This window comes from Amphibalanus amphitrite, unplaced genomic scaffold (assembly GCF_019059575.1).
Source record: "Amphibalanus amphitrite isolate SeventyFive unplaced genomic scaffold, NRLGWU_Aamphi_draft 000820F_arrow, whole genome shotgun sequence".
NCBI lineage: Eukaryota > Metazoa > Arthropoda > Thecostraca > Balanomorpha > Balanidae > Amphibalanus > Amphibalanus amphitrite.
In genome coordinates this window covers 194257-208937 of record NW_024882314.1, presented here as the reverse complement: position 1 = coordinate 208937, position 14681 = coordinate 194257, and the positions used below count along the sequence as shown (strand labels likewise).

Below are 14681 nucleotides of genomic sequence, written 5' to 3'. Positions count from 1 at the left end.
ATGGGAGTAAAATTCTCGCACGCTATTTTATTCACGTCGCGTCACAATCACAGTAAAGATATTGCCGAGAAACTTGGCGATACTCCAGCAGCGCTCGGCGTCGAGCGCTCAGTAATGCACTTAATCACACTCGGTAAGCATATGACGGTTACACGATTAATTCCGCCGAGCCTGGCCCCGTGCGCAGCTAGACCCGACCGGGTCATTAACCAGCTCGGCTGAGGAGCGTCCCCACTTGTTCGCAGTAGCTTCAGTAGCCGTAACAGCACCGCCAATACAATCACTCAGTCATCAACGTTCATTAAAACACTCTCGCCGCGCACCAGGTGCGTATCTTAAACGATAAAGTCTTTCAGCAAAGCAACAGTAAGGCGACGGATGGGTTGGGTATGGGACCACACGCAGGCGGCTGCGCACCGCGCCGGGAACACTTCTCGTCCCACCCGGCACACTCAGCACTCGTAACTCTCTCACTCCCGCAGTCTGTCTTTGGGTGCGGCCGAACCGGGGCGGTCACGTGACTCGGCGCGGCGATGGCGACGGTTCAGCCAGCTGGTCACGTGGGCTGCAGTTTTTGGAAGGTGTTGGCCATCTCGAGGACGCGCGAGCTGCGAGGGGCCGGCGCACGAGCTGGTGCCAGGGTGTCGGGCTGTGGGAAAGACAATATCGGTTACTGGAGGTTCAAGACCCAGTGACCAGTTATATAGACGTTGAGAGAGACTAGCAGCATACCGCTCAACCCCAAGAGTCATCTCGGCAGAGCCATTCCATTGTTGAACTTACAAGGTCAGTTAAAATGAAATATCAAAACAATAGGTATACTCGTATGATAAATTGCAATGGAAATTTAAAAGTAGCACCTGATACAAATGACGTTCGTGTCACCTTCCTTTTACTCACCTCAATGATGATCTCCTTGTGTCCCAGTTTGCGCATGGTCTGCTGCTCCCTCTGCTCGCGCTGTTCCCGTCTCTCCCGGACCAGTTTTAGCCAGTCAGCGGTCGGCGCTCCCTCCTCGGGCTGAACAGACCGCCTGTGCTCCCCACTGGGCCCGGCCGCCGCTGACGCTGCCGACACCGAGCGGGCGGTGTCAGGGGTCGCCTTGATACGCGGCGCCTCCGTCACCACAGCGGGGGTGTCTGTGACAGCCGCCGAGGGAGACGGGCGCGGCTGGGTGGGCGGTGCCGGCTTCCGCGGTCTCTCGGGTCTCTCCGGCCGGACCGGCGCGGTCTCGGTCGGTATCGGACCGATGGAAGGCGGTCCCGCCTCTCGGACCGTCGGGCTCTTCGGTCCGCCGACCGGCATACTGACAGAGCGCTGGTTCCAGACTGAACGCGCCTCCGACGGCGAGACAGACGCAGTCTCCGCCGCAGGTTTGGGTCGGTCCGAGTCCTTCTCTTCAGTCGACACCCGCAGTGGGTCCTCAACTGGTGAGGTGGGAGTCGAGAGTTTCGGCGCCGACTCCTCAGAGTTGACTGACTTCAGCGAGCGCCGTTTGAACACCTTAAGGAGTTCAGAGTCGGGGGAAGTGCTGGTGGCAGCGGCGGCGGGTGGCGGGGGCCTCCGGCGCAGCACCACGGGTTCCGAATCGTCCGAGTCCTGTGTGCTCTGTCTGCCCAGGGAGGAATTCCGGGAGGACTCCGGTGTCCTCACCGAAGAGAGGACATGGCGAGCCGGTACCTCCGGCGCTGCCTTGTGGCTCTTCGGAGACGCGGGTGCCTCAGGCTCCGTCTTGAAGGTACTGCCCACACTGTCCTCGTGATTTGACTGGGTGCTAGCACGAGACTGACGGGGGCTGTGCTTCTCAACGAGCACAACCTCTGGGATATCATTTATCATGCCATCAAACTTGTGGTCAGGTTTAGCATCCACCTTTTTAGTCCCCGTCTCCTCACTTTTCTGAACTTCCACCTTGCTCTCCACCTTTATCTCTGCCTTCTCCTTCTCCTCAGCTTTCCCTGTCGGTTTGGAGAGGCTCTCTCTCGGTTTTGGTTTGGGCACCACCACCTGTGTGGTCATGGCTGATGGCGTCTCCACCCGATGCAGATGAACTCTCATGAACTCGGGCGTCCCGTCACCCTCCTCCCCCGACGAGGTCCTCTCTACCGGTGAGTGTCGGGACACCTCAGAGGAGGGAGACGAAGGGGGAGCGTCTGCTGGACGGACAGCAGGCTCAGTCTCTGAGGTCTTCCTTGGCTGGACTGGAACGTCAGGCCTGTCCGCAGTCGCCGGAGAAGTAGAGAGAATGGAGGTCTCTTGGTTGATGAGATCGTCACACCGTCCACTATCCAAAGCGGCGCTCTCGACGCTCTCTGCCAGACTCTTCCTCGATCCCGATCGATCGCTCGCTTTGCCGCTGGACGCGCTTTCCGGGCGTCCGCTGCTGATTTCTTCGCGGTCGCTCTCCTGACCAATCGAATCCTGCGATCCCTCCACCTTCACTTCCACAACCGACTCCGAGCTGGCGCTCCTGCTCACCTCTTCCTCACTCTGCCTGCCCTCACTGACCTCCGAACTCCCCCGCTCTACCTCGACCTCACTGCTGGTACCACTCAGCCTCTCCGACGAGCCAGCCGGGGAAGCGGCGACCTCGTCGCTCCCCTCGCCGATCCTCGCGCTGTCAGCGGCACTGACTGCGGGGTCGGTGGCGGGGGCCGGGCGGGGCAGTTCCACCGGCTCGGCCCGGTCGGCAGCCAGCAGCATGGCCGAGTCCAGAGAGCGTGGGCCGGAGTCTGGCGGGGGAGCGGGCTCAGCGCCACCAAATACCAGCGCAGAGGCGCGACGGCGCTGCGCCGCTGTCGGTTGAGATGGGAAAAGAGTGTGGCCACCTGGTGGGGAGCCACCGGGGGCGGATAGGGTCGGGTCGGCGCTGCTGGCCGGACGACGGGCTGGTTTAGCCCGCGCCGGTCGCAGAGGGACCATTGAAGACGGACCGCTAGGGGGCATCGAGGCCCTCTGTAGCTCCTCTGTAATCCAGGGCGGGGTTGGAGGCCTGTCGTCCTCCGCCGCCAGAGGCGGAGGGGACTTCCTCAGTTCATCCTTCACCCACGGCGGGGTCGTTTTGGTCTCTTCCTCAGCTGGCGGCGTTTTTGGCTGCTCTTTGATCCAAGTCTTACGAAGTTCATGCCCAGACGATGGCGGGGTTTTCCGCTGTTCCTCTTTCACCCAAGACGGCGGTCGCTGCACCTCCTCCTCACCAGAAGAGGAAGACCTAGCCTCCTTCACATAGGTCTTTCTCAGCTCGTGACCAGAGCCTGTCGATGCCTCTCTGGGAGGGGAACGCCGCAGTTCCTCCATCCAGGAGAGCTTCTGAGTGCCCGAGCTGCGACGGGGCGGAGAGGAACGTTCCTCCTCCGTCCTCTCCGGAGTCTCCCGACGGCGTCTGAGGACAGGCGGGGATTCCTCATGCTCCTCCTGTTCCTGTGACTGCTCCTGATCATTCTCCTCCGGCTCCTCGGGATTGATCGCCACAGGAGCGACCTCAGCGGGTGTCTCTTGGTCAAGGATCGACTCCAGCGACCGCGGCTCATCAGCTGGTGTTTTGGGAGCCGGCGGCTCGGACTGCTCAGCACCCTCACTGCCCTGTGACACCGACCGTGACCCCGTGCGGAGTATCGACCGAGGACGAACAGTGACCTCAGGTGACCTCTGCACCTGCTCCTCCTGTCGCACTTCCTCCTCTGGAGGACTGACCGGAGTCTTGTCCTCCTCGGCGCGAGCCATCTCCTCCCTCCTGGCCGCCAGAAGACCGGCCTCCTTCATCTCCCTGGCCAGAGCAGCCGCTGACTGCTTTCTCTCCTTCACCACGGGGTTCTCTGCGGGTTTGTCCACCACGTCCGGCTCTGAGGCGACCTCTGCCGGCGGCGCCGAGCGAACGCTCTCCAGGGACACCGGAGGTCGAGCCGGCTCCGGCTCGGGAGCTTTGACGACCGCCTCTCGAGGCTCCTTGCTCTCCTGAGAGACATCGCTGCGCGGCTGGGGGCGCGGTGTCTCCTCTGTCTCCTTCCCAGTCTTACGCTTCCTTCCACTGCGCCGGGAGCCGAACAGGCGGCTGAAGAAGCCGCCCTCCGACTTCTTCTCCGGGGCCGGCTCCGAGGTGTCCCGACCCCAGAGTTTGCGCGGTGACAGGTCGCGCAGACGCCGGTCGGCGATTGTAGAACGGGATCGCTGGACAGGTGTGGCACGCTCGGCGACTCCAGCGGCCGGCAGAGTGGCCCGACCACGCTCGGTGCCGGCGGCGGGAGCACCTGTGGGTAGAAGGGAGGGGCAGTGTCAGAGGAAAGCCGGCAGATTGTAATATGTAGATAGACACATGGTTGACCGGAGCACTGACCGACCAAGAAAGCTGGAGCCAAGGTTGAAATGCATTGAACAAACGACACGGAGAAAGATAGTCAGGGGTCATGACTAGTTACTTAAAAATAACAGCCAAGTATCTTTGCAACAAAAGAAACATCGCAACTAGTTAGAACTTAAGTCCGATTTTTTTCATCAAGATTGAATAGCTGTTAACCTCCGCATTACCCTGCGCTTGACCTTAATTGAACCACAATTTAGCACGTCATGCTACGATAAAACCACTACCGAAAACCGTGACAGAACCGACCTAAATCGAATCAGATCAGGGCCAGCATGGACTAAAACAGATCAAACGAATCAGAGCTGGCCCACGAAACAGAAGCCATTTAATGCTCCTGCAGAAGCCGCCAAAGCCGGCACAGCCTCGACCTTCCCCTCCATGTAACGTGACTTAAAGTCACGGACCGGTCTGAATCTGTTCACGATAATCACGACGGTCACGATGACATGACCCATAACGGCGTGCCACAATGCCCATTACGCTATCTGTCAAGATCGTTACGTCGGCCATCATCGTGTTCGTCACCTCCTACTTAACTAAACCAGCATTCAGCTTGGACAACTCCCATTTCATCCCTCAACATGCGTTTGTCACATCTCCAGCCACACTGTGCCCTAACGCACAGCCACACATGTGACTTTTTATCAACCTCACCAGCCACCCCTACGACATCTCACCCTGGTCAGCGTTGCCGCCGTTCCGTTCCTCCGTCTTTCCAGCCGGCGGCGACTGTTCAGCTCCCTCCTCCTCCAAAGTGGCCGGCAGACTGGCCGCGGCGGCCGGACGGCGGGGTCGGGACGCCCCGTGGTTCCGTTTGGGTCGCACTGCGATCCTGTGTTTGGCCGCGGCGTGGCTCAGTACTCCCGGGGGCCGTGGCTCCGCAGAGTCTGGAAGACGGGTGGAGGGCGTTGTGAGAATAATCATATCTTACGAATACACCACAGAAACTCCGCACAAACCATGTAAGCCATGGCATGTAATAGTTACGAACGTAACGAAATTAATTTACAAACTATGATGATTAATTAATTATGAGAAATATTCCGATAAAGAAAAACTACTGGGGTGCAGCCGGTCAACGTAACTCTGAGAGGGATCTGACAAAGCCATCACGCCGTTGCAGGACATCAGATAGAGGGTCAGATACGCCACCCGACACGGGTCAGTAGCGGTGCATGTGGCGCCGCAGCGAGAATAGAAGCGTTGAAAGATCTAGGACACAGGCTAGCGATCACCGATTTATCATCAAGGACAGCCCATTCGATGTGAAACGCTACAGTGGACATGTGCTGGCCGTTTGACGTTCCATGTCTCATGGTTTATCAAACCTCTTTTGTTACCAGTTCCCAGGACTTTCGGTTCGGCTCTGACGACCACATCGATGTCAGACGATGCTATCGACAGCAGCGAAATCAGACAATTCTCACGCCGATTTCGATAAAGCACACGGGTGAGCAGCTAGCACCTTATCAGTTGAAGCTGAATGATCTCAGTAACCAAACAGTGGACGCTGCTGAGTTGAGTGTGAGTTGAGTGTGAGTTGAGTAGGCCTCACCTTGGTCACGGGAGAGCGACACGCGACTCGAGTTGTCTGAGAGCGGTCCGAAGATGTCGTCATCCGTGCCGGTGCCGGTGCCGGAGCTGTAGATGGAGAGCATGGAGCCATCGCTGCACGAGCCGCCAGACTTGCCCGTCGGGGTCTGCCGGAGGGAAACAGGCCGACATTAGTCATAGGTCAAGGGACAAACGTCAACAATGGTCATTGGCTATCGGTCTTCGGTCATCGGTCAGTGGCCATTGGTCAAAGGTCAGTGGTCACAGACAGACGGTGGTCGAAGGCACAGGACACAAGCTACGAGCTAGCGCGCAGCAACCAGGAGCACGCTGCAGGTCATGCTCCAAGAAACAAAGACGTGAATATTAAATGTGTCACAGGTGACCTCCGTACCGATCAAGTACAGAGTTTATGAACCGTGACTCACTGTCACGAAGTGCATGTCGCGACACTTTACAGCATAAAAGGCCGCCGTAAAACGCATGGCTTAGAGCTTCAAACACGACACTTAAAGTCAATACATGATTCATCAGTCAAGCCTTCTCCCTTCTTCTCACCCAGCAGTTCGAATCAAGCACGATTCCCGGGCAACAGAGAATCTCACGACAGCTCAGCTGTGCGTGATTCATCACTATCAGCGTTCGACCCTGTCCGTGACTGCGTGAATAGCCCGGTGATGTGACCTTGTTCGGTAGTTAGCGTTCGCTGTCGTTGACATGGGCGTGGGGATTGGATAGTCTCGGTCGGGTAGTTCACAGAAGCCGCTCTATTGACGCCGAGTTCACGGTGACTCAGAGCGGTGACGGCACAGAAGTGAATTGGTCGTAAACATGGACCGAAGGACAAGGTCACGGTCATCTGGGGTTCAGGGCGAGCTTTATAACACTAATGTGAACTTACGTACATTAATCAAATTAAAAAGTGGAGAATTAAGGTCACATGTATGAAGTAGGGTCACATGTACTCGGCTTACCATGAACGAATGAGTTTCACTTTAATTGTCCCCTGCAAGAGCCTAAATCCATTTCATGACTTTAACCGCAGTGCTTTGCAGGAAATCTATCATCACGACGAAACGTGATAACCACATGACCACTTTATTAACCGCAGAAGACCCAAAGTTCTCACAAACTTGTCACCTAGAATTAACATACATCCATAGTCCATACATCATTAACCACGATCTCAAGATTGTCAACCAGACATATCCATAACCTAACCCTATTGATTGTGTTTTGACAGGTCGCGTCTGTTCACCTGTTGGCTGTTGATGCACCTCAGTGCTAAGTTCGCTTTCCACAAATACCATGCCGGCTTCACATGACCGATTGGATAACGATAGCTTGGCCCGACAGGCTGCCGGCCTGACTCCGGGTTGGTTACCATCGAGCTTCCTATGAACTCAGGCTGCTAATGCCGGAAAGAACTGGTGTGGGCGGGGTTTTACTGGACGCTGCTTATATCCACGCTGCTATTCCATTTCGCGAGCTGACGTCACACTCGTGGTAGTGTTGGAGCAATGGACTTGTTGACGCCTCCATGGAAACCCAATTTGACACGTGTGATAGCAACGTGCTGCTATCATCGGTGAAACACCACCAGGGCCGAAGGTAGCCGGTAGGGTCAAGAGTGGCGGTTGTAGTCGAGGTTGATGAGGGCGGCGGACGGCAAAGAAGGCGGTGAGGCGGGGGCGGCAGTGGCGGAGGGCGGATACAGCGGCGGCGGTGGGAGTTTGTTCCACTCCATTAATCGAACTGCTGCCGAACGGTGCGCCAGCCGGCGGCAGCAGCTGGCCGGATGGTCTGTTTCCCGAACACACGGCCGGTCATAGCCAGTGAACCGTGCCGACTAATTTAATTCTGTCCGTCGGTGGGCGATTTACGGGACGAGGAATTAAAGTGCTGACAAGCGACGATGGGCCCGAGAAATCAGTCGGGTTTATGTACATGGCACGAGAAAGAATGACGTAGCATACAAATAAATTACTTGTCAAACGAATGGGCTCGACTAGTCAAAACCGGTACATCTGGGTACATCACCAAATGTTCAATGCCTAATGGTCACTGTTCAGTCGTTCAAAATACCAGCGACGGCCTAAACAAGCATTGCACCAAGCCGGAGACTGCAACGGGCGGTCGACCCGTAACACCAACATTATCCTGTTGATGCCCCCTAAGCCCGCCACGGTTGAACGACTATCGGCGATGCCCGCGATAAGCGACCACCTGCCGAGTCTGAGGGCTGCTCCGAGCCCAACAGACCAAGACGCCCCAAATGCGGAGATTGACGGCATATGGGCTGCAAGATCGCGCTGCGCTGATACAGAGTTCAGGATTGTTGGTGCAGAGGTGCTGTATTTAGCCATGACTATCAGTTCGGTAAACAGACTGAGGTTACCGATAGCAGTTCATAACTCGACGCCCTGACATTGGATGGGCCTTATCGGGGTGTTTGTTTGATCTAACAATAGACATGGTATGTATTTTTCTTCTCTGTTATATGAACTATTGGCCCCTGAAGTCAACATAGAATAAGCTTTCATTTGAGTTTGTTGACTTTTTCGAGAAAAACATCAATAGTTTCCTATATAAAGCACTTGCAAGGTTTTGGCCTTCTCATTCTCGAAGCCGTTTGATTCACGAGTTAAGCGGTAAACAATGAGAATGCACGGTCCACGGACACAGACCACGAGCATCATTATTGTTATACCAGGGTCATCGAACGATGCCCTGGTATAAAGCAAGAGAGCAGCACCATCGTCCATCATATAATACTGTTATTCCTCGGTCAAATCTTCCTGCTCCATGATAAACGAATCAGCCACGGGTACCGCACCAATCTCGGACTATACCTCCCCCGCTGAGAGCTCCCGTGGAGGGCAGGTCAGCCCGTATTGTGCTCCCGTGACCCGTGACCCGTGACCTCTGACCCGTGACCGTCTATCAGCAGGGTACCGTTCGGGGCCATATCGGTCGGTCGGCCGGCCGCCGCCGTATCGGTAGTATAAGTTACCGCGATTGACTGCTCTGATAGACGGGAGGGCGGGGGAGGGAGGGCGGGGGAGAGGCGGCGCGGCGGTTCACCGTTACCCGACCACTCGCTGACCCAGCTCGGTTCGGCCCGGCTGCTCGGCCCGGCCCGGCTGCCCACTGCCCAGCGCTGCCAGTCAGCCGCCCGGCTGCCCGGCTGCTCGCCAGCTACCGCTGCCCAGCATAGATAAGCAAGACGGCAGTATCTGGCCGGCCAGCTGTGGCAGAGTAAAGTCTGTAGAATAGCTGGGAAAACAGAACGGAGGGGAGGAGAGGCCAGATGGTTGACGGGTTAGACTGAGGTAACCGACCTGAGGAGACTGATATTGAGGATTGAAAGACTGATTTATGGGGAAAGTTCATAGAGAAGAAGGATATGCATTGTTGATATAAATGCCATAACAGTAAGACAGCTTAACCGCTGAGATATTGATGGACCTGACAGCAAAGTAATGTCACATACCTCGGAATGACGGCCATAAACGGTTCAGTAAGCTGCAAAAAACCAGCCTAGCAGCTCAACTATGAGCCTAATTCGTTTCCGGCGAGACGTTAAATAACCAAAAAAATAATATGCATAGACCAACAGGCCATTAGGCAGCTAACACAGGTCATCCGGTCAAGCCGAAGCAGCTAGCCGACCGAGCTCGGTGAACTGGTATTCCCGTTACGGTGTGCCGCGAGGCAGCCATTGTTTACTGCTGATCAGCCATGCACAGTGCACGTCGGCGCCTGGCTGGCGGTGTCGGCAGGCGCCGGTCGGCTGAGCTAGAGGGTGATGAACGGACGGCAGCGACCCCGCCCAGGTCACACAGTGTCAGACGGCGCCAGAGGTGGCTGTTGTGGTGAAGAACGGCGTGGAGTGAAGGGTAAACAGACTTCGCGGGATGAGGTTAATATGCGACTCGTAGCTATTCTTCCACTCAAGAAGTAAAATTCTTCCTCATCCGTTTTAAAGATAATTCGGACGGGATAGGCCCAGCATGATGTGCTCACTGCTCAGCGTATTCACATCAAAGTAGATTCACAAGCTTCGAAAGCTAAACCCACCTATCTAAAGCCGCTGAAAGCCTGTCCCACTCAACTGTCGGCACACCCAGCATCTGCATTATAAATCACTGGTCATCATTAGTTGTCAACGCGCTGGCAGCAGCATACAACAGCCATCATAACAATCTAAGAGCTAACGGAGACCGGCGGATCCACTCTGTCGCTTGTCGTTGACCTGAGCTCTTGGGTACGACAGCTACTGAGCGAGGCTTTGGTCGGTGCAGGCGGGTCGGCGGCCCGGCAGAGTGGGGGTGTACGGGGTTGTGTACCGAGCGCACTAACTATAACGGCACATCGGGATGGGATGAAGCCGAACGGACAGAGGGGATCCGAGAGTCAGAGAACCGAGACCAAACCGAGAGACGGAGCCGATCGAGAGACATGCCAAGTGCCTAGAGGCTAGAGCGGAGAGCCGAAAAAAACTTCAGGAGTCAAAACTGAGAAATGTCAGGTAGCTGAGCCAGCGTGGTAGTCAAATCGGCGCTAAAAATTTCGAACGAAAATGTCAACACGGGATTGACAAAAGGCTAGAAGCGGAGCCAGGCACCGAACAAAAGGTGAGCAAGAAGGGCCAACGGCCAAATGACAGTTACTTTAGGTATGACCTGGATGCTAAAAAAAAAAAAAAAACCCAGTACAACACCAGCAATCATAGACGGCGACAATATCAGCGCACTGTGGACGAACAGTGGCACAGTTGACCGGATGTTGACCAGATGCAGGCGGCACTTCTGCCATGTCAGCGGGTGGCTCGATGCACAGGCGGCCGACGGGAGAGGGAGGCTAATGACACATTACAAAGGGACGCCGCCGGAGGAACAGAGGTGTAAGTGGACCACTACAGTTGGTGACATACCAGGGAAATAAGCTAAAATTAGAGCGCTCTATTTATTGCTCCTGCCCCATGTTGAAGAGATACCCCTAAAAGCGTGATCTTTTATCGGCCCTTACGCAGCAAGGCAGTACTTATCAGACCGGTGGATGGTACCAATAGAAAGAGAATGCGTCAAAGATTAACGTGAATAAATTAAAATAACATTTAAATGTCAATTGAGCGTAGAAATAAGTCCCAAACATAAGCTAATTATTGCTCCTACCTCGGTGACGGCGCTCCCCGCAGTCAGCGGAGAAGCTAAAATAAAAGCCACCATCCTCCTCCGTAAGTCAATTTTAGAGCGGCCGAGTGGACCGATGCGGGGCCACCAAACTGAGATAAGACGTGGCTAGCAATTGCAAACCGCCATAGAAATCAATATCTTAAGACGTACAATATGGGATGATTACTCTGAAGCTGGAGTGAAAGCATGAGTAGATTGCAAGAATCGAAGTGCATAGATTGGTTGAATTATGTACGATAGGCACAGCTCAATAGATGAAGCCATTTCTATGATGTTGACATTTGACATAACCCTTCCTCTCCTCACCTATGACCTAAGTGCATCGGCAGTTGCCGGCATAGTTTTTGAGCACGAGTGTAATTCGCCATCGGACCGCAATGCATGTTGCTAGGCTGCTGCAATTGCAACGAACATACGAATACTGCCTTCTTTTGTAGACGTTTGTTTTTTAGGCGGTCTTTGACGTACAAGGTGGCATACCTGTCGACAACTTGAGTTTCTCCGAACGCTTTCTGCATCCGCGAGTACCTTCAAAAGGGAACAACAGTTTCCATTTATTACACTATGGGACATGTGACAAAATGACTACTGGAACACGCATGAAACGGAGCTCATATTCCTAAAAATGTCTACAAGCACTTCTTTTCTGACACTATTAGCAAATACCATCTCAAGTTAGGTGGTTGACAGACAGTCAATGGAGATCTGGGGAGACTGAGTGATGCCATTCACCACTTAAAGGGACCCTCCCACCTTCAAAAAAGTTAATGAATTGGCATAAAAGTGATGTAGCGTGAATCACAAAGAGCGAAAATGAACATCTACCAAATTTTACCGGAAAATATTCACCCGTTTTCGAGATATAAGACTTTTATTTTTGTTTACTTTTTGGGAAATCCGCTGTTTCTATGACGTCACATAAAGGTTTTCTTTACGTCGGCATTTGGAAGCAATAGTTTGGTACCTATCAAAGTGCGACAAATAATGCGCGAATGATGCGTTTATCTTATCAAGGTCAATATATGATGGCCAATAAAGGATTCCAGGACAATTCTTATGGCATTTCTTCGTATCGCAATTCTTCGTCTGCAAATCTTCGTCAGGGCATTTATTCGTACCTATCGCATTACTTTGTCTCGCACCAGGGTATATGAAAATCGGCTCGCATTTCTTCTTCAACGCAAATATATGCAAGAGTAAGCATTGAGGGACAAAGAAATGCACCGACGAAGATTTGTAGACGAAGAAATGCGGACGAAAAATTGTGCTACGAAGAAATGTCATGCGAGGATTCGTTCGGGTACCATGACATTTATGTGATTTCAAAGTCAAGGTTCACAGCTGATCTGCTAAATCAAGCCAAGAATCCAAACTATCAAAAAACTATAAATATTTGTTTGTCTGTGACAGAGGTCTCAAGCAATATAAGGTTGACATATGTTGAATCAAAAATCTACTGCCACAACTCACATCTCCTGCCTTAGTTTATCATTGTTGTTTTAACTTGCTTTCAAGAGAAACAGAAGCCAGTATCTGATATCACTTCAGATGATTGTTTCAAGATCTGAGTTCAAATGGAAATAAAAGCAAGATCAAGATGAAACAGGGATTATTGCTGTTAAAGTAGTTTGGCCATGATACAACAAGCACATAAATCATTAGCCAAATCAAATACTGGTTGGTTTGTCAAGATGTTTGTTGTCTGTCGTCTGTCGAGCTGCTATGAACACTGAACGCTCTCACTCTTACTTTAAAGAGAGTAGTTTAAGTTGAATGGTAGTGAGCTGTAATTAGACAAAGCAGCTATTCAGTGCTCACATCAAGCCAGGCTAGGAAATGGCATCAACTGTGGTGGGAGGAAGCAGGTTCGGCAGCCCTATGTTGTAAACTTCTGTTATGTCTTGTGTTTGATCAACTGATGTTTTCTGCTCTGTTTTGTGCAGTGATAGTAGCAGGTAACTGCATGCTTGTCAAATTATGTGAATAAACGAATTCATAACATTGCATTTTTCTCTCCATGCAAGGAACAAGTAAGATGTTGTAGAAAATGTAATAGAGGGCTGCATTGCTGATTTTGCACTTTATCAGAGCTTTATTTAGAATTGCTTTCCTGAAAGCTACACACAGGCCACAGTGCTGAAATTCACAATGTCATAGCTTTTGGCAGAAAAAAGAAAAGACTTACCTAGGTAAAATTGGCTGAAAGTATGGCAGAGCAGGTCTTGATGCGTATGCCCATCCGTGTGCTTGGCGCTTGCCGAAGCCGAACTGACTGCAACACATTTAACTCTGACCCACCATGGTGGCTGGCATATCCTGAACTTTCACCACTCTAAACAAGACAACTTTCAGCCCTCAGCATTGTATTAAAACACTGTACAAAACACTCAAAATTTGTTTCAGTGCCATCCACGGACAACATCAGTCGCCATTCACCAGGCCAGTAAAAACAGAATAGATAATAGCTTCAAACCCATGTAGTCAGAGTTACTAGGTCTGCACCTCAAAACAAAATCCAGGTGACATTCACCACGCCAGTAAAAAACAGGTACTTAGGTAACGTAACAGCTTCAAATCTGGTAACATGTTGGTCGGACTTTACACTACCATATTTACATGGAATAATATGATACCAAACAATAGTGCAACCATTCTGGACAACAAAAGTGTATGATAAAATTAATTTAGAATACTCTGGCAGCATGATTTACGAGCACAGGCAGGTGTTACCTACCAGCCTTCTCAATGCTCGTAAAACCAACATTGTAGTTTTGATTTTACCTTACATGATAACACACTTGGCTGCAATGGCACATTTAATTTAATACTGTGAAAAGACCAGTTATAACCACTTCACAAGCACAATTGCACCTCATGCCGACATCCTTTTCCAAAGACAGTCAGCAGAGTCTTTCGTCAAAACTGGAAGATAAATCCCCTTTCAACTGTTAACATCAAAAATATTTCTTCATGGTGTGACTGTGATCTCCATATGGAAACCTTGCAGGAAAAGAATTAATGTCAATTGTCAGCTCTTCAAATTTCTTTGGACTTTAACTTGCAGTACCATATCCAGTTTGCTTTGATATTTTGTTTTTTATTCCATGTTGAAGTTGAACACCAAGCTCCAGATATAGCAGGCAGCTTGATCATCTTCGGCCTTGGTATAATATCAGTCCAAGTTCCAGTGGTGGGTATCTTCTAATATTCAAATTAAAATGAAAAGCAATAGGCTTTCTCAGCGCCGACGACGGATTTCACGTTGATAAAAAAGGGAGCTCAAGGTCAGCAAAACTCGGGTTCAAGGAATGGCGGGCGTTGAAATGACTGCTGACGTCATCAACAAACCGCTAATGGTTAAGAGATAGGGACTAAGCTGGTCCCACCCTGCAAGTAAAGGGAAGAAATTTCTTGAACACCATAAAGCTGCGGGGGTTGCGACCAGGATAAATGGTGGTTTCTGAGCCTGGCCGCAAACTTGGCTATCTCAACTCAAAACTAATGTTAAGGTGGGATGGTCCCTTTAACTGATAATGAGGGCCGAGGGGAGAGAAACATGCAACATGCAC

At 52.0% G+C, this 14681-nt stretch overlaps 1 protein-coding gene across 2 annotated transcripts in view; it reads right to left on the bottom strand.

Annotated features, from left to right (window-relative positions):
* Positions 1 to 7: 7 nt before the first annotated feature.
* LOC122366623 (serine/arginine repetitive matrix protein 2-like) overlaps positions 8 to 14681 on the bottom strand; it is an 84471-nt gene continuing 69797 nt past the window's right edge. For both annotated transcript variants that reach the window (XM_043339083.1, XM_043339084.1), the window contains 4 exons: positions 5916 to 6060; positions 5038 to 5247; positions 901 to 4247; positions 8 to 649 (listed from right to left, as the gene is read on the bottom strand). In XM_043339083.1, coding sequence (XP_043195018.1) covers positions 557 to 649; positions 901 to 4247; positions 5038 to 5247; positions 5916 to 6060 — 3795 coding nt within the window. In that variant the 3' untranslated portion in view covers positions 8 to 556. The remainder of the gene's footprint in view (positions 650 to 900; positions 4248 to 5037; positions 5248 to 5915; positions 6061 to 14681) is intronic.